General features: G+C 40.7%; 1 protein-coding gene across 30 annotated transcripts in view; it reads right to left on the reverse strand.

Moving 5' to 3' along the window:
* Positions 1 to 25,330, reverse strand: part of LTBP1 (latent transforming growth factor beta binding protein 1) — a 445,837-nt gene that overhangs the window by 250,248 nt on the left and 170,259 nt on the right. For 13 of the 30 annotated variants that reach the window (XM_074011979.1, XM_015433801.4, XM_065527196.2 and 10 more), the window contains one exon: positions 9,213 to 9,380. The exons of 4 other annotated variants lie outside the window; for them this stretch is intronic. In XM_074011979.1, the coding sequence (XP_073868080.1) occupies positions 9,213 to 9,380 (168 nt within the window). Of the gene's footprint in view, positions 1 to 9,212; positions 9,583 to 9,667; positions 9,698 to 25,330 lie in introns of those variants that run through there. 13 more of the 30 variants (XM_045369531.3, XM_045369530.3, XM_074011993.1 and 10 more) reach the window with 2 other exon arrangements.

Genomic DNA, 25,330 nt, shown 5'->3' on the forward strand with positions numbered 1-25,330 from the left:
GAAGGGGTAAAGAAATGTCCTTCTACATCCTTCTTGATGCTATTGTGCTGTTAGGATCAGTAAATAAAGCAACCACTGTGTCTGGGGTACACAGGGAGCACCAAGCTCCAGGAGACATAAGCACACACTCTCTCAACCCCTCTACCCCACAGCATACAACATGGAGTTTGATAATTCAGAAAAGGACTTATCATATTCAGAAAGAGACAAAGGTCTTCCAGTCAATCCAAGGAGTCCACATGCACCTTCGGTCTGCCCCCAGAATAGCCCTCCAAGGAAGGTTAGGACACTAAATAATTCGTTTTACATGCAGGGAAGTCAAGAATGAGAGAGGTTATGAGAGATGTGAGATTACCAACCCGGGGTACTGGAGCCAGTCAATACATCTGAAGCTAGACAACCAAGTGTCAAATGACACAGTAATGACTAGAGGTATAAGAGGAAAGAAAGAAAGAAAAAAAAAAAAAAAACAGCACAGTCAGAACTGTTTGAAATGGAACTTAAGGTTCTTCTGTAAAAGACTGTCAGTATTTACACGGATGCAAGAGTGGGGAGCAGGAAGTGTGTGCAGCAGGAACAGCTGTACTAAAGGTATTGGAAATCTAATTGCACTTTGCCCATGAGTAGAAAGTACAGTGAAGTCAGTGTTAAAAACTTAAAGCTCCATGCAAATTGCTACCAGGGTGTCCTTTTCCATGCATCTCGTGGTTAGTGGAATATGCTATTTCCTATGCCCCTAAACTCTGACACAGTCTTCTCAGTTAATTATTTTACTTCTGTGATTTTACTTGCCTGAGAACTAACGATGAAGCTGTATCAGGTAAGGTCTGTGCACACCTCACAACCCAGGCAGCCGAATATACAATTTATTGTCAACATTCAGCAACTCCAAAGCGGAGGCACAGTGCTGGCACTGGAGACGCCAAGGTGGAGTAGACAAGTCTTTGTTCCCAATCAGTTTACAGTGTAGTGGAAGAAACAGGCATGTCAACAAATAAGGGAAATGAGGCTTTGTAGCATGATCGTCACTTAGCTGAGTCTTGAAAAAGAAGTGGGTAATTGTCCAAACAGACTGGGTAGGGAAATGTACCCTCCAGGCAGAGAGAGCAGTGTGCACAGAGACCCAGGAGCACAAGACACCCTGGAGCACTTGGGGACCTTTGGTATCCCTGGAGGCTCAGTCTGGCAGAAGTAGAGGATTGGGGTGGAAGAAGGGGCACGGCTGAAGTGAATGCCGTGGAGCCAAGCAGCAAGGCCCTGGATGCTATGCTAAGCAGTTTAGGCTTTTCCAAAGATCACTCTGTATGCTCGAGCCGACAGCCTAGAAGAGAATACACACTTTGTGACATTGTATTACAGACTCCAAGGAATTTTGAAAGGTTATTTATTCCAGGCTGGCCTAGCACAACCCTTTCAAGGAGCCCCATCCACTTCCACGACATAGGCCAGGCATGGCTTAAAAGGAGCAATCTATCACACGTGCCTTTCCCACAGATCTGGCGAACCACAGAACCTGCTTTTAGTTAAGCTTAATTTTTTAAAAACTGTCCTGGCGACAGATATATGTTCTTATACAACCACTCTGCACCCCGCCCCACCGCTCTTCTCTGCCTCAGTCGTCTTCCTCTTCAACCAAATAGGACCTTACTCTCTCCTGATTCTGGCTCTTAAGGTCAACCTATTGCCCCTCTTCTTCCAAGTAACCCATGGAATCACCTTTCCACGCACCCCTTCCTCTACCCAGGGTCCTCCTGCCCTCTGCCCACTGCCACCATGCACACTCCACACCTTCACTCACAAGCAAGAACCAATTTGATTTCCCTTAATTAAAAGCAAGTTCCATACCAAACTCATGTGATCTGCCCTCCATAAAAGAATGCTGAAGAGACCGGGCGCGGTGGCTCACGCCTGTAATCCCAGCACTTTGGAAGGCCAAGGCGGGCGGATCACGAGGTCAGGAGATCGACACCATCCTGGATAACACGGTGAAACCTCATCTCTACTAAAAATACAAAAAAAAAATTAGCCGGGCATGGTGGCGGGTGCCTGTAGTCCCAGTTACTCGGGAGGCTGAGGCAGGAGAATGGCGTGAACCCGGGAAGCGGAGCTAGAAGTGAGCCGAGATCGCGCCACTGCACTCCAGCCTGGGCGACAGAGTGAGATTCCGTCTCAGGAAAAAAAAAAAGAAAAAAGAAAAAAAAGAATGCTGAAGAAAGGCGACACCACTTTCTTGATAACTTTTTTAAAATCTAAGACCTTTACTTTTTATTATAAATCACCAAGACTCCTGCAAGAATTCCAGGACTGTATCATTTTTTTCATCCAGAGAACAAGACTTGGTTGCTTCTATCCTCTGTGTATAAGGCGCTTTATCTGCAGATATTAATTTGATTCCCTGATACAATGCAGGTCGATGAAACCAAACTCAAGATAGGAGATAGGAAAGTCTGGAAGAATGCTCCAAATGTCAGCCTTTTGTGGGGGGTGCTCCACGGTTTAGACAAAATAAAAAGCACGGTCTCCCAGCACTTTGGGAGGCCAAGGCGGGTGGATCACGAGGTCAGGAGATTGAGACCATCCTGGCTAACAGGCGAAACCCTGTCTCTACTAAAAATACAAAAAATTAGCCAGGTGTGGTGGCAGATGCCTGTAGTCCCAGCTACTCAGGAGGCTGAGGCAGGAGAATGGCATGAACCTGAGAGGTGGAGCTTGCAGTGAGCTGAGATTGTGCCACTGCACTCCAGCCTGGGTGACACAGAGAGACTCCATCTCAAAAAAAAAAAGCACGGTCAGAGTCTGATGACAACGTAAGTCATGTGTCCTCACAACACTCATCGCCACTTCATCAGGCCCCTGCTCCAGTGTTATCTCATCAGAGAGCCCTTCCTTCCCTGAATTCTGTAAAATAGCAACCACGCCTTCCATCAATACTTGCCATTCTCCAATCCCCTTCTCAGCTTTGTTTTCTCTCAGAGTATCACTTCCTGACATCAGTTCATACATAATGTTTCTTACAGTATACTTTTGGTAGTATCCGTTTGACAGTAGTGTACAAATATACTATATTTTTAAAATGTATTTTTATAATTGTGGTAAAATACATGTAATACGTACCATCTTCACTATTCTTAAGTGCTGTGGTTCAGTAGTGCTAAGTACATTCACATTATTCTGTATCAAATCTCCAGAACTTTTTCATTTTGCAAAACTGAAACTCTATACCCATTAAACAACTCCCCATTCCATCCCTATGACCCCTGGCAACCACCATTCTACTTTCTCTTTGAACTTGACTACTCTAGGCATCTCATATAAATGAACTCATACTGTATTTGTTTTTTTGTGACTGGTTTATTTGACTCAGCATAACATCTTTGAGGTTCATCCACGTTGTAGCCACACTATGTTTTTGTAATGCTAGAGGAGGGCAAGGACTTTTATTTAGTTCACTGCTATTGTCTGAACCTACACCTGGCACATAGTATGTGCTCAATAAATGCATGTTAAATGAGTAACTGTTCCTAATACTAGCCTTTTAAAGGTGGTCTATAGCTCAAATAAAATAAAAAGGAAAAGACCGGGAATGGTGGCTCACGCCTGTAATCCTGACTTTGAGAGGCTGAGGCGGGTGGATCACTTGAGGTCAGGAGTTCAAGACCAGCCTGTCCAACATAGTGAAACCCCATCTCTACTAAAAATACAAAAAATTAGCCGTGCATGGTGGCAGGTGCCTGTAATCCCAGCTACTCGAGAGGCTGAGGCAGGAGAATCACTTGAACTCGGAGGGCGGAGGTTGCAATGAGCCAAGATGACGCCACTACACTCCAGCCTGGGCAACAAGAGTAAAACTCCGTCTCAAAAAAACAAACAAACAAACAAACAAACAAAACAAATTAACAAATTAATTAATAAAATAAAAGGAAAATGCTCTACATTATGACTTTTATTCAGTATTAGAAAGTAAAATTCTTTGATATGGCTAAATGTATGTGGAAGTGGTTTCTTTGACAAGTTCTTAGGCATTCTAAATTGCCTGAAGGAAAAGCAACCACTTTCTTTTAGTATTGTATTGAAACATCTTTTAAAACCTGAGATATACCTGCACAATATATTAAGGGGAAAATATATTCTCCAGTGAAAGGGTGACACGATGGCATTTTGATTGGTTTCTGTGTGAGACAAACATCAAGAAATCCAAACAATGATGAATGGCAAAGGATGAGAAACTCAGTGACTGAACTAAGTTTCCAGAAAAAACTATATACTTGCCCCTCTTGAGCAGTTATGTCAGTTTATTTAATGCCTCAACGAGAGAAAATTTTCTTCCCTCCTTGTGAGCAGAACCTACACAGTCAGCTTAGCAGCACGAACTGCTTCTGTTCTTCATCCCAGCACCACGGTATTAGGCTGGTTTTGCGAAATCTCCGGGAAGATTTTCAGTGCAGAGCATCAGACAAGACCCAGAACAGCTACAGGAGGCCAGAGGTTGTCATTTATTCAGAAACTTATTTAGCCTCTTAAAACATGAGTTTCCTAGCTAAAAAACTGAAAGCACTTCTCTCTTCTTCAAAATGACAAGTATCAACTTCTTTCAGAGAACTTGAGTAAATTCTCAAAGAGTAAAATCCAAATGCCCAAGCTTGAAATTCAAGGTGTTCCACAGCCTTGCACCAATCTGCCTTCCCAACTTGTCATCTACCATTATTATTTTTCATGTGTCCCACATTTAAGTGAAACTGTTCCCAATTCCCAGAAACCACCTCTGCCTTCTCATCTCCATGCCCAGTTCTAGGGGGATAAGTTCTTCCTTCCCATGTCAACTTTGCTTCTCTCTTCCCTCTACTCCCCCATCCATTTTTATTTTGGAACTTACCAATGTTTCAAGTTCCACATCTCCCTTCATTCCACAATCAGGCCATCTGCATTTCTCTATTAGCCCTTCACCAGGAGACAACATGCTTGCGAGACAGGGACAGCAAGGTGAACTAAACATTAAAACTGCACGCCATCTCTTTTCTCTCTAAGCATCCTCCCTCAGCTAGAAGTGATATTTCCCTTCTCTGGGCGCCTGCTAGCAGCTCTCTACCTTAATTTAGCGTTATTTACATATACCCTTCATCTCCTCCTCAAAGTATAAGCTCTTAGAAGGCAGCTTTATGATTTATCTTAGAAAATCTACTATCATGTTTTATACATAGTCACTTAATATATGGTCATAGGAGGCAACATGGGAGAGCCAGAGGTATTGTGACTTAGGATAAGAAAACCTGGCTGAAATAACCTTTAATCAAGCCAGTAAAGCCTCAGTGCTCATATTTGCAAATTATGGATACTACCATGTGCCTAAGAGACAGTAAGCATCAAATGAAATCATGTATGAGAACATACTTTTTAAATGGTCAAATGTTTTCTATAATTATTCAATGGGCGCTAATAGAACATAAGTCTTTTGTAACTCAGAGAAAGCAGAATCACATAAACCAAATGTGTTTTTTTGACCATCATGACTGCTTTTCAATGTCTCCACAAATAAGTTATACCAAGTGACAGTATTATTGCGTTTGAAATATTCTAGTTGCGACAACATGAAGTTATATGTTCTTCTTGTCAGAGGAACTTAAGGCTTTATAAACAATTTAAAAATCCCAGAAGGTCATCTGCATTTTAGCCCTATAAAATGTTAAGAATCTATTAAAACAACAACGGTGAACCTGCTGGCCCACCCAACGAGGGATATGTTTCCATTTTTCAAAAAGGCAGGGGTGGGGCAAACAAGGAGGCAGAGCTCAAAAAAAAAAAAAAAAAAACCTCATTATCATTAGAAACCTGCTTCATAGGAAATACCATTTAAAGTAATTATTCTGTTAAACCATACCAAAATCACTATCCATAAAAATGGGCTTTTCTAGAATCTCAGAGTGCTTCCTTTGGATACTATATTCATTTGGGCCTCACTTTTAAAGTCACATTAAGCGAAAGTCATACTTATTATTTCTCCCACTGAATACTCAAGAACAGAGACTGCATGCTCAACAGTCATGCGAAAATACCTGCCGCCTTTCACACCTGGAAAGCCCAGACTCACCCTCATCACAGACCAGAAGACCAACACAGGAGCGGCAGGAAGGAAGGAAGGAAGGAATTATCCCACAAGCCTGTAAAAGAACAACCTCCACATATCTATTAGGACCTGCACTGTATGGAGGAGGTGAGCTGGGCCCAAAGAGCACATAGAGCCAATGTTACCCCAGGATTCAGCCCCCGTATGCTGGACTCTCAGTTGCTTTCTCTCTCTCTGTTATCCCAGCCAGGCTTCCCACAAGACACAACTGTATGAGGTCCTTCACCTTGTCCCTCCTATACATCATGGTCAGACTCCAGGCAGGTAAGAAAACAGATGGCAAAAGGATATCTAGATTCTAGGCATAGCTAACTGGCTTGCCAAGAAACTAAAGCAAGCTCACTTAATTAACACTCTGAACCTAAGTTTCTATATTGAAAAAATGGTGATGATCATGTCTGTTCCACATCCAAAAAAAAAAAAAAAAACTGTAAATCACCATGCAAATGTTGGAAATTATTTCTGTTGTGCTGATTATCAAAACTGATTATGAAGTCCACATAATTTTCCCTGGATTATGTTGACTCCTTAGAGTATGGCACTCAAGCCAAATTCAGCCCAACAAATGTTTTTGTAACACGGCCACACCTATTCTTGTTCAGATTGTCTCTGGCTGCTTTCACACTACAATGGCAGAGTTGAGTAGCTTTAACAGAAACTGTATGGCCCACAAAGTCTAAAACATATTTTATACTATCTGGGCCTTTACAAAAAGTTTGCCAGCCCTCACCTTTAAGTACTGACAAATATTAAAGATCAAAGGGAGTAGCTGACAAGTGACAGTAAATTTTGAATTTTCCCCAAACTTTAAACTATTTTCCAAATACGTCTTTTTTGTCAAAAGATACGGTACACTTTAAACAAATATAAAGAGAGAAGAAAAAAATCAGAAAACCACTTTTTGTAAATAATAAAATTATACTAAATCAGTAAAGTCCCAAAAAGATACATGCATAAAAAATTTTTAATTTTTCTGTATTTTCAACAGATCACAGTCTATAAGTTCTACAAAATTATCATTCTTAAAGAAAGAAATATCATAAAAATTATCCCTCAAACTATCCAATATTTGAAATAAAATGTAAACAGGAGAGGGAAATAGCTCAGAATATAAATGACGTGTTTCCCACAATTTCCAGTGTGAAACTATTTATCACTATGGGCCCTTCTCACCCCATCCTCTACTTTTTAAAAATTAAACTGCTCTGCCAACCCTCTATGGAGAGTGGAGTTCTGCTTTTGAAATGCTTTTGTAAATAATTTTGCTTCATTTTGCATTTTGAATAGGCTATGTATATTCTGTTCCTAAACATCTGGTTCAGTGCCAGGAAGGAAAGTGTGCGGCGTGTTTCGACAAGTAGACTTCCTCTGTTTCTCAAAGCCTTCAAAATATTTAGTTTCAAAATGAATACACTGGAAGCCAAAAAATTACCACCCATTTGATTATTTTGTCATTGCTACTGTAAAGATTTACAATAAACACAAGTAGGGAAAAGAGCAGTGAGTAAGGAAGGCAACCAAGAAAGATAAAGTGGGGAAAAGCCATAAGACTCATGATAGTCTACTGGAATTGCCTTTTCCTTTCCCCTCCTTGTCTGTAGCCCTCCAAGAAAAGCCAGAAAATAGTATTACTTATTGCCGATAAAAAGTCATACGATCTTAGAGATGGACTAAATTTTAGAGGCCATTAAACACAATCCCATTTGTTTTATGAATGAGAAAAACTGAGGCCCAGTAATATTAACTGGCATGCCCTATGGATTAGCTAGTTAGTGGCAGGACCGGGACCAGAATCCAGTTTCCTGATCATCAGTTCACTTCCCATTAGACTTGGCTCCCTGCCCTGCAAAGCACAATGTACCATTTGGCACCTAACAGCTAAATTCTTTTAAAAACTATGCCCAGGGTACCCCTATCATAGCCAGGAAACTCACAATGCCCTTTTAAATCGTATCTATGGGCACATATTTTTTCCAAGTACAGACGATCAAAAATATGCTTTGACCTCCTAAGGATTGGGAGTCACAATAAAGCAAAGGAATAATCAAAGAGCTAATAAGAACTTCAAGCTCTCCCTTTATTTTGTCTTGATGTAAATCAGTTTGAAATAGACACCCCTTCTCCTACCACCCCCCCCAGACACACACTTCCAAGACTAAACAGCAATATTCCATAAAAAGACCAGATCTAGCCAGTGTTATTATCTGTCTGACATTTGGGTTATTCTTGTGAGTAACTCAGAAAGTAACGTGGGTGTCTGCGATTATTTGAGTACACATGCAAACCATAATTGGTCAAAAAATAATAAAAGACATTTTTCTGTGACAAAAATACTGTATTGCATGACAGCATGGCAACATGACAGCATTCCGTGGACCGCAATACTTTCTCCATTTGCAAAAAAGTAAAAAACAAAAATTCAAAACGAACCAACAAGCCTTTCTTGCAGACAGCAACTACTAGTTCATATTTAAATTAACTTAAAGGAGTACTGAGAGTAATCTACCAGTCTGTCTTCCCAAAATCCACGTTATATATCAATTTATATTCAGTCTTGTGAGACGGAGCAGAAACGTGGCAAAAGATGCAACTCTGTGTCCCTTTCTACAACCAAGTACAGGTTTTTGACAATTCTTGGAGTTTTGTTTTAGAACTTGGCTATTTTTGAAGTAAAAACTTCAAATTTCATCACCACCTTCCAAAATTTATTACATGAGTCAAATCTAATACAAATTCCACTTATCACTAGGCTGATAAAATTTGAAGCTTATCAGCACAAGTCATGCCTTAGAGTCTAAATCTAAAACCTACTCTCTTTTCTTGTACTGTATATATTCCCATTACCACACGGCTGCGTAAATGCTAAGCAATAAGGGAAAATATTCTAGTTGCCATTCCCCTAAGAAACCAAAAATCAGGGTAAAAATTATTCCGAAAGTAATTTAAAAGATCCCATGAAAGAAACATATTCGTACTCATAGACAGACATCCATTGAAGCAGAGAGCAGTGTGAATGAAGGGGGTGTCTAAATGCTACAATCTCATAAAACTCGACTCAGTAAGGACAGTTAGGGACCGTGGAGGAACTCACCCACTCGGAAGTTCGTGGCCGTCAGGGTGTCGGCAGCATGACCATTCTCACTAATGAGAGTGGTGGTGTTCCCCTTCTCACAGCTGTTCTGACAGCTGCCCTTGGTGCAGGTCACTTTACAGATGCTCGGAGTAAAGACCACCTTGATGCGGCCAGTGTGGTTACTCACTAGGAGCGGAGGCAGGGAGAAAAAAAACAACAAACACATCAGCTTAGTATCCATGAATTTGCCTTGGAAGGTTTAAAAAAACAGAAGAAAAGAAAAGAAAGGAGCAAGAGGGGGAAAGAGAGAGCCCACAACCCGACAGGTTTAAGGAAAGAGGGAAGCCTTCAGTGCTCGCTGCTCTGTATTCAGTGGTGTCTCTGAAACAGGAGTAGGAAGCTTAGCAAACAGAACTCTGGGATGCACTCCAAAACCACATTTGAAGTCGAGTCACTGGAGTGGGATTACTAACCACAATGCTGCACTTTATTCACGGGCAGACAAAGAGCAATACCAAGGGCACGACAGATTAAAGAGCCAACCCTGACAGGCAGATGTAATGCAAAGGGGTTGGCCGTGCACCTAGCGGTGAATAAACTCTTGTGTCCTCAACTTGCATACTTTCCCTGTTTCTCCACTTATTAAGTCACTATTTGCAGCCCGACCCCTGGAAATGTTTTAGGCATGCGGCATGTCTGAAAACATCTGTCTCAAATCTCCTGGCACTCTCGGCTGAAGTGATCAAATGCTGTGACGCAGCTGCAGGAGCCCATTTCTTTTTCACAACTCCAGGGCACTATTTCTCCATAAGAATTTAGGCAACATATATTTTGTTTTCCTGTGAACAGGGCCCACCTTTAAAGGGGTAAGCCAGGTCACAGGGATAAAGGGTTGCCTCCCTAAAAATAACACCCTTGGGCTCTCACTGTCTCTATTCATAGACCACCTGGAGCAGCCACTGGGGATGGAGCTTCCTTTCATTCACGTGGCCTCCTCTTAAAAACCAAATGCTATCACCTGACCACACAGCCGAGGCTATGTGGTATCACAAAATAAGCCCTAGACTAAAAGTACATCCCGGTTTACAATCCCAGCCCAACCACGGTGTGACTCTGGACATGCCATTTCACCTTTTTTCCAAAACATAAGAGAATTGAAACTGATATTTTCTATACACTTCTAACTTTCAACCCAAGTCTCTACCAGTGGTCAGCAAGCTACAGTTCAGGGACCCAATCCAGCTCGCTGCCTGCTTTTGTAAATAAAGTTTTACTGGAACACGGCCACCCTCATTCATTTCTGTACTGTCTATGGCTGCTTTTGTGCTGTGATGGCAGAACTGCACAGAGGCAGTACGGCTTCATCCAGACCTGCCCTTCACTGCAGGATCTCAACCTGAAGTCTCTGACAAATTGCAGGACACACACAGTTTTGATTGCTCCATCTGCGATAGGCCGCCAGCCAGGTCCTTCCTCTTTCCAGGAGACTAGGCAGAAAGCAAAAATGGTAGCAGTAACTGAAGAGAACCAGTCATCTGTAAGGCTGACAAGAAGCAGTACCCTTCTGACGCCACTCCCTGACTAGAGTGGCCGAAGGGGAGAGAGGCTCTGCGCCAGCCTTTTTTATACCATCTTAGCCCACCAGAAAAGCTTGTCTCCCTTTATGCTGCTTTGGTTTGGCTAATATTATATTTTCAGAAAATCATCCCAAGATGCCTCTCTCAGACCCTCAACAAACTAAAACTGTGGTCATAAACTGAGCTCGGAAACAAACAACTGTAACCAAAGAAGCCATTCCAATGTCAAGGTTGGAATGGGGCCCCAGAGGTTTTCAAACACAACCATCTCTCATCCACTGTTTGCATTCCACATATCAAGTGGTCATGTAACCTTTATTTGAAAATCTCTAGTGACGGGCAGCTCATTACCCACAAAAGCGCACGATAGCTATGGCAGTTCCCAGCAAGTACTATTTTTTACTGAGCTGAAATCTGGCCTCACAGTAACTTGCACACATTAATCCTAATTTGGTTCCCCATGGCCTCTTCCACATGACAGCCCTTCAAATAAGTTATCTTTGAGATAAATGCCACTTAACCAAAGAGCTAAAATTAGAAGGACTTGAACACATCAGCTGGGTTGGCCATCTCACTTAGAAGAAGAAAAATGATTCCTCTGGAGGAGAAAGCCCTCCATTCTTCTCAAATGGTTTTCCAAGACATTTTCTCCTTCACCAGTCATTCTAACCCTGGAGGATCAAGACATGTTGTCTGAGGTGGGGAGATGTCCTAGTGGCCAAGCAGGCCTTCTGGCACCTTGCAAAATGACATCCAATAGGAAGCTACTATCAGTCAATACTTTAAATCGAGGACTAGCAAACTTTTTCTACAAAGGGCCAAACTGTAACTATATTAGGATTGCAGACCAAAAGGACTCTATTGCTATTCAACTCTGCGGACCCACTTAGCTGGAAAGCAGCCTGTCAAAAACAATATGTAAATGAGTGGGCATGGCGGTGTTCCAATCAAACTTTACTTGAACACTTCAGTAACCCCTCCTTTAAATGCTTATAGGACATTTTAAAGTTATCTGGGAGTCTACCTTAGAAATTAAAAAAAAAAAAAAATGAATCCTGATTTCACCAGCAGATAAAATTCACCTAGTTTGATTTGTTTTTTTACAGTAGCACAAACAAATCAGCTTATAATCTAAGTTGTTAGACAATGCTTACAAATATCTTGAGGATACTTTGTGTGTTCAAGTGTGTGAAACCCAAGAAAAAAACAGACAACATTTTCCCACTTCAAAAGAATATAAACTCCTATTTTTTCTGGCTCGTGGTACAATAATGAAATTAGAATCTGTGTGCCAACTATTTTGTCTTCTCTGGCATTAACTTGTAGCACCAGCAGCTGCCACACAGATGCTCACACAGTCACCTAAATTATGCTCACTTAGGCGAACGGAGACATCCAAAGAAAGCAAGCACTTAATCATTATTCCCATTTCACCTCCCAGTTACAGTAGTCACTTTATAAGCACTGGAGATTCTCCGGGTCTATTGTTTTTAAAAACTTCTTATATTTCTTTGCCAAAAAAAAAAATGTTTTGGCTTGGAATCATCTGGATTTTCAAAAGGCAGAGACAGTTTCATATGACTTAATTCTGATTTTTACAATGTTCACATCTTCTTGGAAGCAGAAGCTATATTTTATTTCATATAAAAATGCTTGTGTTTTACAAGCATTCTGCTATAAAGTAATCTAATTCTAAAACAGACACTTGTATTCTAAGCGGGTCCTCTCATCTTCATGAAGCACTTACTTCTACATTATAATTAGCTTTAGGTTTTCATGCCAATCTTCTCAAAATTGGTAGTGAAAATGCGCTACTGCTTTTGACACTAGATTATTATCCAGAGCTCTAACAGGATCTCCATAAATGCTGGATGGATTAGAAAATACGTTCTCCCATCTTTACTCCTTGAAAATCATTCCCACATATTTAGGGTATAGTGTAAAAAGTTTAAGTTTTAAAGTTCACCAAACAAAGATCCATGCTCTGAGCTTCAAATTCCTCACATGTGACACGCTGAAGGCAATACCACTCACCTTTCAAGAATTTAGTAGGAATTCACTAACAGTGGACACAAGCTCTCCTGCAAAGGCCATTTGGTCTATCAGAGGCCTCTTCTTTGAATGCCTTGAATAAGGTAATACTCAAGGACTCCTGATGCCTTGCAGAGATTAGGTATCCAATAATTTTGGAATAGACAAAGTAACCCGAAGGTGTCCATGGGGCAAGGGTGACTGTCGGATCTCACAGAGATCCAAGACTCATAGGATGCTGGAGGTCATTTTGGTCTAAGGTCCTGCTGCACCAGTGAGAAAACAAGCTCAGAACTAACCAGAGGCAGAAGACCATCCCGAGTGGCACCTACTGGGTGATTAGGAATTCTAAGTCTGAGAAGCAAAAGTTAGGCCAGTCAGGAGTTAGGGAAACCACTGGCACAGCTTCTGTGCTTGGTCCTTCAGAGGAAAAAAAAAATGCAATTTTTCGACCCCAAAATCTTAAGCAAGCACTTTAAAACTTTGTGTTTTAGAGGCCTTGGCTAGAGGCACAGATTGCCTGGAGCCATGCAGCACCTCCACTGGGCCTCCTAGTCAGTCAAGACACTCAAGAGTCAACATCCTGTCCACAGCGTCTGCCAGACCCTGTGCAAATTTATACCTCCAAGAAGAGGCACTGGCACTCGGTTTCAAACAAACCACAGATATTCAGAGTGAATGGTGAATGGGATGGAAGTGAAGCCGATACCCCTCCTCCCATGATAAAAAGCTTTCGTTTCTGTTTTGGGGTTGTTAACAACAGAGAAAAACACAAAACTGTGAAAACTGTTCTTGACAAACAGACATCAGTCTAGAAAAGAGCACAGTTGCCCTTGTTCGGTCATTAGACTAGGACGTGACCAAAAGCAAAGTCAGCCAAAGAAATAAATAAAACAAGTTTAAGACTCACATCAGATGTCATGAACAAATACAGTCTCCTCAGCATTTGTCCAGAATGCCGTGACAGCACATTAGCATGCATCCAACTTAAACAACGGGGACCAATCAGCACAGGCAATATCCTCTGGGAAGAAGCAACCTCTCTGTGGTTTAAAGCCACCACCCAGTTTAAAGAGACCTACAGGCTGATTCAATACACAAGTCACGTGTACACTCTTCAGGGTGTGAGAGACTGAGCTAACAGTTCATTCTCCCGCTTGCAGTTCATCGCTTACCCGAAGGCCAAGAATTCTTTGAAGGACAAATCATAAAAATATTAAATAACGCTTAGAATAACAGGACTTTATTGTTCAGCTCTCCAGGCTTGCTTAACTCCTCCTGGACTATTAAAATAATGCCCATAGACTGCTCTGTGTTCCTCAAGTAAGGTGTTATGTAAATAAAAATTAATATCAAATCTATTACTTCACCAGGCTGCCCCAGTCCTGGAAACCCCTCCAAGAAGGAAACTCAGATGAGATCACTAGTACTGATGTGGACAGTTCCACAGGTAAGAATCCAGAGTAACCTTTCGCTCCATCTCTTGAGTTACTGAGGCAGGAGTAACTAAAGAAAGGGACAGAGAGAGCAACAATTGCTACACCAATGATAGAAATCTAAGTCTAAGATCAAGGAAAAGCATAAGTCATTATGGCTTGGAAATCTTGCCATCTTTACAAAAGACATTTTTCCCCTAAAAATTTACCCAAACAATGGCCAATCATATTTTTAAAAATTAAAACCACTTTTAATTAAATATGCTAAAGAGAATAACTGAATAAGCAACAGGAAATAGCAGTTTCTCATGTACTTTTGAAAAGAAAAACAGAAAATTCTTTGCTACTAAAATTTCACAACATATTATGCAAGAATCATCTTGACACATGATGGAAACTTCTAACTTTATAGATAAAATCTGTGTAAGATATTTAATTTTTGAAAGAGACACCGTGGGACAGCCTGGTGTGGTTCTGGGGCCACTAAAACTGAGGTGCCCTGTTGCTGCCTCTGGTTACTGGAATGCCTTCAGCAAGTGCTGTCGCCTCTGTCCCTGGACTGCAGTCCAGAGTCTGTCCTGAACTTTTATGGGTGTTCCACATCCCTAAACTGAAGAAGTATGCCTGGACAGTTGAACCCCTTCAGGGTCTATGATGTTAAAAAAAAAAAAAACATTTTATAAAAAGGACAGACCATGAGAATGTCAAAAAGCCATGGATTTGTTTTCCTCGTTCTCCACTTTTATTACCAACTGTATTTTCTTTTCCCAATCACTGGCCCCAGAGTCATACCAGGCTGTTACCGGTGTCTGTTCCAGGTATCTCTGTTCCAGGCTGTTCCAGGTGTCTCTTTCAAAATGACTTTTAAAACTCACCTGGTCTAGAACATATCTGGAAATCCCTCATCTAGAACACATCTGGAAATCCCTCCTCTGCTCCTAATTCTGAATATTAAGAGAACCTACTAGTGTTGCCCCATCCAGAACGGATAGTAGTATTTGAAATGCTGTGACTGAGAGTTGAAGAAACACATCCTCCAAGAAGAAAGGTCGTGAATCCGTTCATAAAAAGAGGAAAAAAGAAAGGAGTAGCGAGAGCTCAATGTACCCAATCTCCCAATTCTGAATTGAGAATGTAATCCACAGCCACAGTCTAGAATCCTGACAATCATGGGAGCCACACTTGGCAAGGGTTCAATGAGTTTGCCCTGGGTTTTGGGGAACTGGGAAGAGTGAAAGGCATCACGGTTCAAGATGTTACTCTAAGAGTCTGTCTCCCAAGGGGGAAACCATTTAAAAGATACATTTTTTCAGAAATGAAAAATAGCTACCTTCCTCAAAGATTCTATGCCAGTCTTTGCAGCAGCACAGCTTTAAATTCCACACCATGGCCATGTGGCTAGAGGACCCGGATGTGCAGACGTGCAACTGACAAGAAGACTGACTTCACTGCTCTCTGTAAACAGAACAAGGAGCAGAGCAATCAACACACTTACCTGTCTTCCATCTCTACTATGCATGCAATCTGCCTAGTTTGCATAAGCTCTTTACAACAACAGTGGATTACATATGCTTCACATGACTCAAATTTTCTGTCCCTTAATTTTGGAACCACAGTTAGGTTTTATTTATCCCCACATTTGTTGTTTTTCAAAGAGCAAGTAAATGGAGGCATTTGACCATTTCTATAAATAACACCTATCTGTATGTGGAGAAGCAAGCTTGACTAAATGATAGATATCTGCTGGACTATTTGTTTACCAAGGAACACATTTGATGGCTTACTCATAAGCTAAACAGGGGGCCATTCTTCTCAAGGATCCCAAATTATCTCTACCACACACTTTGAAAATTAGAATCCTATATATTTGTTATGACAAATTATTTCCAACAAAATCTAACTCCCTGAAAGGAAAGTAAGACCCTTTCCTACCTACGTCCAACCTAACCTTGCCTCCCATCACATCTCCATGTAAAGCCAGGGCCTGAGCCAGGCCACATTGTCCACATGTCCCCACTCAGACACCTCACTCACGCAGTTTCCTTTCCCTAAAAACCTCTTCCTCTTCCTTCCCACATTACATCCTTTTGACTCAACTAAAATACTCCTTCCCTCCACGATTTTCACTGACCTAGGCACAACCAAATGTTTCAACCCTCCATTTTCTCTTGACTCTTTGCAGACACTTCTATGGATATTTCTCCACTTTTCCCACCTTCCTTTGGCCTCAGTCAGGCCAAAGAAAACAGTCTGTATTCTTATCCTCCTTTTCTATCTATAACAAATGTCCCACCTGGTGATTCTCTTTTTAGGACTGGAAGAGAGAATGTGGTAAGAGGGGAGTGTCATGGGAATGGAATAAAGGGGTTGGAAATGAAGAGGCCTGTATGAACTGAGGCTGAGAATCCACGGGAAGACGGACAATGGGAAGGGAAAGCAACAGGAAGGGCAGACAATGGGAAGGGCAGAGAAATGACTTTTACTCAAACAACTAATAGCTGGAAGTCACAAAACTTTAAAGGAGTTGAATACCTCAGGCTTCTACCACCTTTGTAAAGAGGGCTTGGGAATTTTCTTCGGACACCAAGGCAGACATAGTGAAGGAAATGACTTATTACACTTCAGGAAATTTAAATTCTGCTTAAGAGAGAAAAAAAAAAAAAGAGTCAAAAGACAAGGCAGAAAAGAAAACCAAAACCTCCTGGGCCCTGAACACACATTCTGAGTCACTGGAGCTGCCAGGCCAGAAGTAGATATCTTGATGTGCCTCTAAGGGATCCCAATTCTTTCATGCAAGCAATAAAAATCCAGAGCAAACAAAAATAAAATTATAACTTGAATGCATTATATTTTAAGAATCACCAAAGAAGTCAAAGATATGAACATTTTTGCAATGGCCAAAACAACTCTCAAGTTTGATGGATTCAATGGAGACAAAAATCTGTTGAAGCAGTTATATAGAAAATCGGCATTTTAAAATCTCTCAATTAATTTAGAATTAGAGTATCAGGGAATCCAAGCTTGCAGAATACTGATTCTGTCATTTACTTCATTTTTTGTTTTTTCCCAGTACAAACTTCTCTCTGGCTCAGTTTTTAAATGACTGCATCCAATGGCCCCAAATACTCCCCCCACGGGACTATTGCCAAACTCAATAGAGCTCATCATTAGGAAAGATTTCAGCCTCAATATCCTTTTCTCAAAATCATATATATCTAGCTATGCTCCAGTATTATGTGATAAATAAAACTGAAAAACGATCAGTTGCCAATAACAAATTACTGATGTATAATTGTACACTGTAAATTTTCTAGCTGTCAGCTAATTCTTTTTAGGTTGACCATTTTCAGCTTCCTCGTTTCCTTTGACTTTCATTAAAAGACTGCCTCTTCTGTTAAACACTGTGATGGTTTTAAAATATGTCCACAAATTCCCTGATATTTCTCTCTTTAAGAGGTGAAATCTAAAAGCCTAATCTCCCCTTGGACATAGGCTAGTTTTTGTGAATCTTGTCTAAGAACAAACCAGACATGGTGGCTAATGCCTGTAATCCCTGCACTTTGGGAGGCTGAGGCAGGAGGATTGCTTGAGTTCAGGAGATCCAGACTAACACTGGCAACATAGCAAGACCCTGTTTCTAAAAAATAAATAAATAACAGAATAAAAATGGAATGATGCTTTGCAACTTCGGAGACTACATCATAAAAGACACTGTGGCTTCTGTCTTGGTCTGTCTGTTGGATCACTCACTCTGGGGGAAGCCAACTCCCAAGCTATGAGAATAGTCAAGCAGTCTAAGGTGAGACTCACTCATGGGGCAAAGAACTGAAGTCTCCTGCCAACAGTCACATGAGTGAACCACCTTGAAAGTATCTTCTAGGCCCAGTCAAGCCTTCAGATAACTGCAGCTCTTACTAATATCCTGGCTGGAGTTTCATGAAAGAAACTGAGCCAGAACCAACCAACTGAGGTCCCTCTAAATTCCTGAACCACAGAAACTCTTAAGGTAATGTTTATGGCTTTAAACCACTACAGTTTGGAGTAATTTTTATGCAACAACTGATAACTAACATAAACATACACACACACAAAACACATTCCTCTTCCCTTCTGCTTTTCTTTTTGCCCAGATTCTGAGAACAACAGAAATTATGGACCTTTCTAAATGCACAAAAGCACTGTCTACATGAATGGCAGACTTGAGAAACAAGGACTGAGTGCCTACTAGGCTACAGAGAGCAAATACACACGACAATCATGTAAGCTGCAATCACACCCATTTTGCCAACAAGGAAACCACAGAGATGTTCATCAGAAGCTTGACCATGGTTGTTCTGTTAGGAAACAGTGAAGCTGGGATTTTAATGCAAGCCCTTGTTCTTTCTTTCCTCAATATACCCCAATGCCTCTCCTATACTTGTAATGAGCATTACTATGAAAAATATATGACACTTAGGAAAGTGAATGCTATACACTTGGGAAATTAGGATGAGGGAGAGAAACAAGCATAGATTGAGTACCTATGTTATGTGCTCTGCAGTATGCTAGATATCTTATATCGACTTCACCTCACTTTATTCTCACAACAGTCCTACAGAACAAGTCTTAAGATCTTTATCTGTAAGACAAAGAAACTGACAATAAGAAGTTCAAAGGGAAAGAATACAATAAAACTATCCACACGCTCTACCCTTTAGGATGTTGAATCCAGAGCACATAAAAAGATACTCAGAATAATGCCATCCAACCTATCTACCTCACAAGACTGTGGCAGGGGCCATGTGAAATAATTTGTATGGATATCATTTATAGGCTATAAAATTCTATGCAAATCAAAGAAAAAATCCTTACACGTGGTCAGTTTTAACTGGAGCAACTGTTAGAAAAGCTCAAACCAGTAGTGACACTTAAACCATGATATACTATAGAGCAAAATATATAACCACTTCCAAATCTAGGAAAATTTTCATCTTGTGATATTTGCTTTCAGATCATAACTATTATTAAAGACTCTAGAATAACGCAAGATTCTACTGTGGACTTTGGTTCCACCGTCATTTCCAGATACCACCTGATAATTTGACTTTGTTTGACAGGGATCCTAATGAACGTCAACCAGCTGTAGGAACCCACTGATTAGAAAGGTTTACTCTGCATCTGAATAATTTTTTTTTTTTTTTTTTTTTTTTTTGAGACGGAGTCTTGCTCTGTCTCCCAGGCTGGAGTGCAGTGGCACAATCTCAGCTCACTGCAACCTCCGCCTTCTGGGTTCAAGTGATTCTCCTGCCTCAGCCTGCCAAGTAGCTGGGATTACAGACATGCACCACCATGCCCAGCTAATTTTTGTATTTTTAGTAGAGATGGGGGTTTCACCATGTCAGCCAGGCTGGTGTCAAACTCCTGACCTCAAGTGATCTGCCTGCCTCAGCCTCCTAAAGTGCTGGGATTACAGGCATGAGCCACTGTGCCTGGCCGCATTTGAGTAATTTTTGTTAAGCTAAACAACTCTTGTTAGCAGCTCTATAGTTACATAACAAATTTTTAAAACATGTTATTGTGTTAAAAGTCTTACATATAATACAATTTTAGAATATCTAAAATATAGTCACATTTGACTTTGCACTAGCCTAAAGATAACTTACACAAACGGCTAAAGTGGCACTTTTTTTCAATGAAAAAGATTGATTTCTGTAATTTTAAACTCATTTTTCAGTTCCTAACTTAAGGAATACATTTTAAGTAGTAGTCAAGTAATATGCAAGTATTATAATATTTAATTAATGCACATAAAGTGCTTAGTACCATGGTTGGCATGCAGAAAGTGCTAAAGAGATGAGGAGGAGGAGGGTGGAACTTACCTCGTGTCTTTGCTGAGACAAAGGAGCCTATGTCCAAATTTCCTAACTACCTGATCTTCAATTTACAATATCTTCAGCACATTTGTTTGTATTTTCTTGCTTAGAGTATATGTTCTTAAGGTATATTAAGGTGTGGTTTGGAAACTGGGATCTCTGACAAGAAACAACATGAATCACTTTCTCCATTAATATTCTTTGAAAAACCCCTTCAAAGAGAGGCATCTACTTTTGCTAGATTTCCACATTCAAGACATGGCAGAGCATGCCTGTTATGTACTTACACACATACCGCACTGCGGTTGCCAGAAAACCCGTATCAAAAAAAAAGATGAATGAACACAAGGCATGATGGGATCTTACTGAAAAGGTTTCCCAATCCACATTCACTAACTGAAGCTAGACATTCTCCATTCCACGTGGGAAAGAATCCCCCAGACCTGAGAAGGCTTCTGTTAAAAATTCCAATGGAAGCTGAGACATGAATACGGCAATACCATCAAGGTCCTAGTAACCCACAGGCCAGGCAGAACAATTCTCCAAGTGTTGCAGAGGTCTCAGGGAACTGATGGAACTGACCCACCCACTCCTCTTTCCATGTGCCAAGCTTGCTTAGAAGTGAATGTGGATAGGACTAAGAGCTATAAAGGGAGTGAGGAAAAGCTGAGCAGCTGGGTTTTCCCTCTCTAGAAGTCAAGCTTTGGTGCTGTGCCTAATCAGGACATGCAGCTGTTACACAGCAGAGTAGAAATAGAACTTGTACTAGCTGAGGTCTCTTGCCTACAAAACAACAAGAGGGTGCACATTATCTCGAGCAACAGGATGTTCAAGTGCACTTGGGTACAGCAAGAAGGAGACAGAAAAGAGAACTCAGAACCCAGAACCAGCTGACCATATAAGCCAAACCTCATGGAGCCTAAGACACAGCTGAGTAACTGAAAAGATGTTCAGAATCCACAGCACTGGTAGCAACCCCATTATATGCTGCCCATGCCCACCTCCCTTCAGAAATGCTGTTGAACTTCATTCTTGTACCCAACATTAACATGGTAGGATTGGCTACTTCTCTGGCTACTTCTGCTTCTTTTCGGTATTATATTTCCGTTCCAGTTACTTACTGTTTAATTCTAACTTACGAATCCCTTAAGAGAGATTCTGATTAATCTAATTTCGTCAACATCATTCCTGTTTGGGAAAGCGCCTCTGCCACGCCACCTTACAGGCAGCTGCCACCTCAGATTGGCTTTACTTGAGTCAAGTGCCTACCTGTTTTCCAGTCTACTGTGGCCAGAAGGTGAGGTCACCCATAACATCGCTTTTACCGAAAGGCAGCCTGTCTGATTACAATAGTTATCATCTGCTCTAAGACTAATGATTGATTTGTCCAGATTGTTTTAAAAAGTAAATATGCCCTGCTGAAATGGTAATTTCGGAAAAACAACAGATTTCAAGGGAACTGGCATGCAGCAGACCGGATGCATATGCCTTTCTCGTGGTAGATTCATGGTAGAGGAGGAAGAGAGGAAACACGCAAATCCTCTTGAAGTTCCCACTCAGAACCCATAGATTCGTTCCACCCACACTGGATTGGTCAAAGCAAGTCACATGGTCAAGCCCGGCGTTAAAGGGACTAGCAAAATCCACGATCCCCACAGAAAGCCATGGCAAGATGGAGGGCGGGTGGTGGAAGAACTAGAAAGAACTATGCATATATTATACAATCTACCATGTTTATTATTTATTCTCGGATGAATAATATTCTCGGAGAAAGTCAAATCAGTCAGAGAATCATTCTTAACAAAACTATATCCACCACCTTTTCTCTCCTATAAAGACAAACTAAAGTGCATTTAAATATTCCTTCATTTTCATTAAATTTCCACAGTTACCAAAACCAAAACAAACAAAAACTCTTTGGACCAGAAAGCATGTACCTAACTGAATCACAAAAGGTCAGTACAGTATTTTTGACTGATGAATAAAGGAAAAAAATATAAATCAAAAGATTTTGTTTGGGGGAGGATTACACTGTAACCTTCTAAAGTAAAGCAGATGCATGCTCCAGCCAGCTCCTCCATGGAATGTAAGCTGAAAGCGTGGGAGGAAGAGCTCTTGGTTTCTGCTGGATCTCAGTCAAGCAGTTGCACTCAATGGCACCTGTAGCCATTAAGGGGTGTTGGTTAAACAAGGAGCCCAGCTGCCGGGTGCCTGTGCTTCCAGGCCTTGTTAGGGAAGAGCACTCAATCCCACACAAGAAGCCCAGAGGCCATCAACACAGGCACGGCCACCGCCCTCTCACCTGCTCTCCGGATGCTTTTCTTTCTCTCACTAAAGCTTTCTAAATCTGTTTATAGGATATAAGGACTTTCAAATAATTACGATGTTTTTCACAAAACACTGCATATTTAAAATATTTTCATTCAATAAGGAAAAAAAAAGCTAGAACCTTGGAAAAGCAAACTTGTGAAGCGCAGTTAGGGCTACAAGAATTTTTCTTAATGGAGCTTCCTTTATGGATAATGTAAGAAACTAAAAAAAAAAAAAAGACTTTACAAAATTTATTTCCACTGAAGAAAATCAGACTAATTAGAAAGTTTTCCAACAGAACTAAAAGAAAAGAAAATGTATTTAAAAGTGTCAGAAAGTGGATCTAATGAGAAATAACGATGATAATCACCAAAGTCAGCTCCATGCAAATTATATTTACTCAGGGAGAGATTTGGGCATTATTTTTCCCAACTTGCATACCATGCTAAGTATTAAGAAATTGCATGTAAGTCTGAGTAGTCAACCACGTACTAAAGAGGTTCTGTAGTCTTTTAATAGCATAGTACTTTGCTTAATAAAGATGACATTTAATTGCAAAAAAAATTACTTTAAAAAATACACATAAAATACTGTTAGTGGGAGTAGAAATTAGTTCAATCATTGTGGAAAGCAGTTTGGCAATTCCTCAAAGAGCTAAAAGCAGAACTACCATTCAACCCAGCAATCCCATTACTGGATATATACCCAGAGGAAATCATTCTACCTTAAAGACACATGCACGTGAATGAATGTTCATTGCAGCACTATTCGCAATAGCAAAGACATGGAGTCATCCTAAATGCTCATCAACAACAGACTGGATAAAGAAAATATGGTACATATATGCCATGAAATACTATGCAGCCATAAAAAAGAATGAGATCATGTCTCCTGCAGAAACATGGATGGAGCTGGAGGCTATTATCCTTAGCAAACTATGCAGGAACAGAAAACCCAATACCACATGTTCTCACTTGTAAGTGGGAGCTAAATGATAAGAACTTATGAACACAAAGAAGGGAACAACAGACCCTGGGGTCTACTTGAAGTGGGAGGGTAAAAGGAGGGGAAAGGGCAGAAAAGATAACTATTATACTGGGCTTAATACCTGGGTGATGAAATAATCTGTACAACAAACACCCATGACGCGTGTTTACCTAGGTAACACACTTTCACATGTACCTCTAAACCTAAAAGTTAAAAAAATACACACATATATACTTGATTGAATATATGTGTGTATATATACACACAGCCATCATACATATATACACGTACGTATTTCTTGGTTTAAAGTTTGCTTGTCAGAAGAATTAATATAACCATATTGCAATTACCTCTTAGGAAAGAAAGTTGTTCTCCAGTCATGTATTAACTTCTACCTCCTTTGTATGGGAACAAAAAGAAATTAGGGCAGCCAGAGTAGGGTTAATATTCAGGAGATATTAAAAAACAAACAATGCAGAACTAAAATCACAGAAAATAACACAAAGCCATTTTTAAGAAATGTCACATATAAAACGTAAGAAAGGTATTTATGGGCCGGGCACAGTGCTCTCGCCTGTAATTCCAGCACTTTGGGAGGCTGAGGCGGGTGGATCACGAGGTCAGGAGATCAAGACCATCCTGGCTAACACGGTGAAACCCCATCTCTACTAAAAATACAAAAAAATGAGCTGGGCATAGTGGTGGGCGCCTACAGTCCCAGCTACTCCGGAGGCTGAAGCAGGAGAATGGCATGAACCCGGGAGGTGGAGCTTGCAGTGAGCCGAGATCTCGCCTCTACACTCCAGCCTGGGAGACAGAGCGAGACTCCGTCTCAAAAAAAGAAAGAAAGAAAGGTATTTATGGATCCTTACGTCAAAGTGGGGATGGACTTACTCCAATGCAGTCATTTTCAACATTAAGAGGACTCTTCTATAAGGAATCTAATTCATGAGAAGACAAAGCATTCTACTTTTAAGTCCCTGGGAAACATCTCATGAGCAGTATTTTGCATGGGCCTATTTTATTTTGAATCAAAACTATAATTTCTATTCTAATAATGATTAATTTCCTCACAACTCTTTCCCAATCCAAAAGTAAAATCTACTAAAACCCTCAATTTCTAGCAAAGATATCCTAAGGCTGAGGAGCCCCCATCTCTTTTCTTTTTCTTTGCTTTAGTTTCCCCACATGCAAACAATAAATTCATTTGTATTACTTTTCCCTAGGGAAAAAAAATCAGTCTGACTCCAGAATATTCTGGAGCCATACAGTATTGATTTCTTAAAATCAGTCTCAACACCTATATATGTCCTTGAATTTGCTTGTTTCTTATAAACTCTTGAGCCCTTGGAATTAAAACCTTTCTCTGGCAGCGAAGGCTGCTCATCAAGGAATTTAAACTACGTGGTCCTTCACCCTAGAAGGTTTTTCTTCTTTGCTGTTTTCATATTGCTGGATGAGCTTCTTGGAAGTGTTTATAACCAATCCATATCTACTGTTTCACAGTCATCTTAAACTTCATGTGGCCTATCAGGGGGCAAAGAGAATAATCATGTTCGTACGGCTTCCCTGAACTGGGATGTTACCAAATAGCTCTCAGATATACCATCCTCCCCTCCACGCCCTAACCCAGGATAACATGCATAGCAAGACTGCTCATGAACTTTTCTTTGCAATAGATCATATCCTGTCCTTGAATGAAATCTGGATTCCCAAGGATACCAGCTCAGCAGAACCCTGTTCATCCACATTCACCAGAATGCCTTCTCAGGTGTCAGTCTGTACACAGTTATAATGTTGTTTTACTGTCTAGGCTTTCAGACCGAAAAATTTGCCATAAATCAGTGAAAAGTAGATGTCTTTCTTTCAGGAATCTTTAGTACTAACATCCACATGGTCATACAGCTGGGAAACTGGCTCACGGTTCCTGAGTCCCACACAGA

Source organism: Macaca fascicularis, chromosome 13 (genome assembly GCF_037993035.2).
Source record: "Macaca fascicularis isolate 582-1 chromosome 13, T2T-MFA8v1.1".
Taxonomy (NCBI): Eukaryota; Metazoa; Chordata; class Mammalia; order Primates; family Cercopithecidae; genus Macaca; species Macaca fascicularis.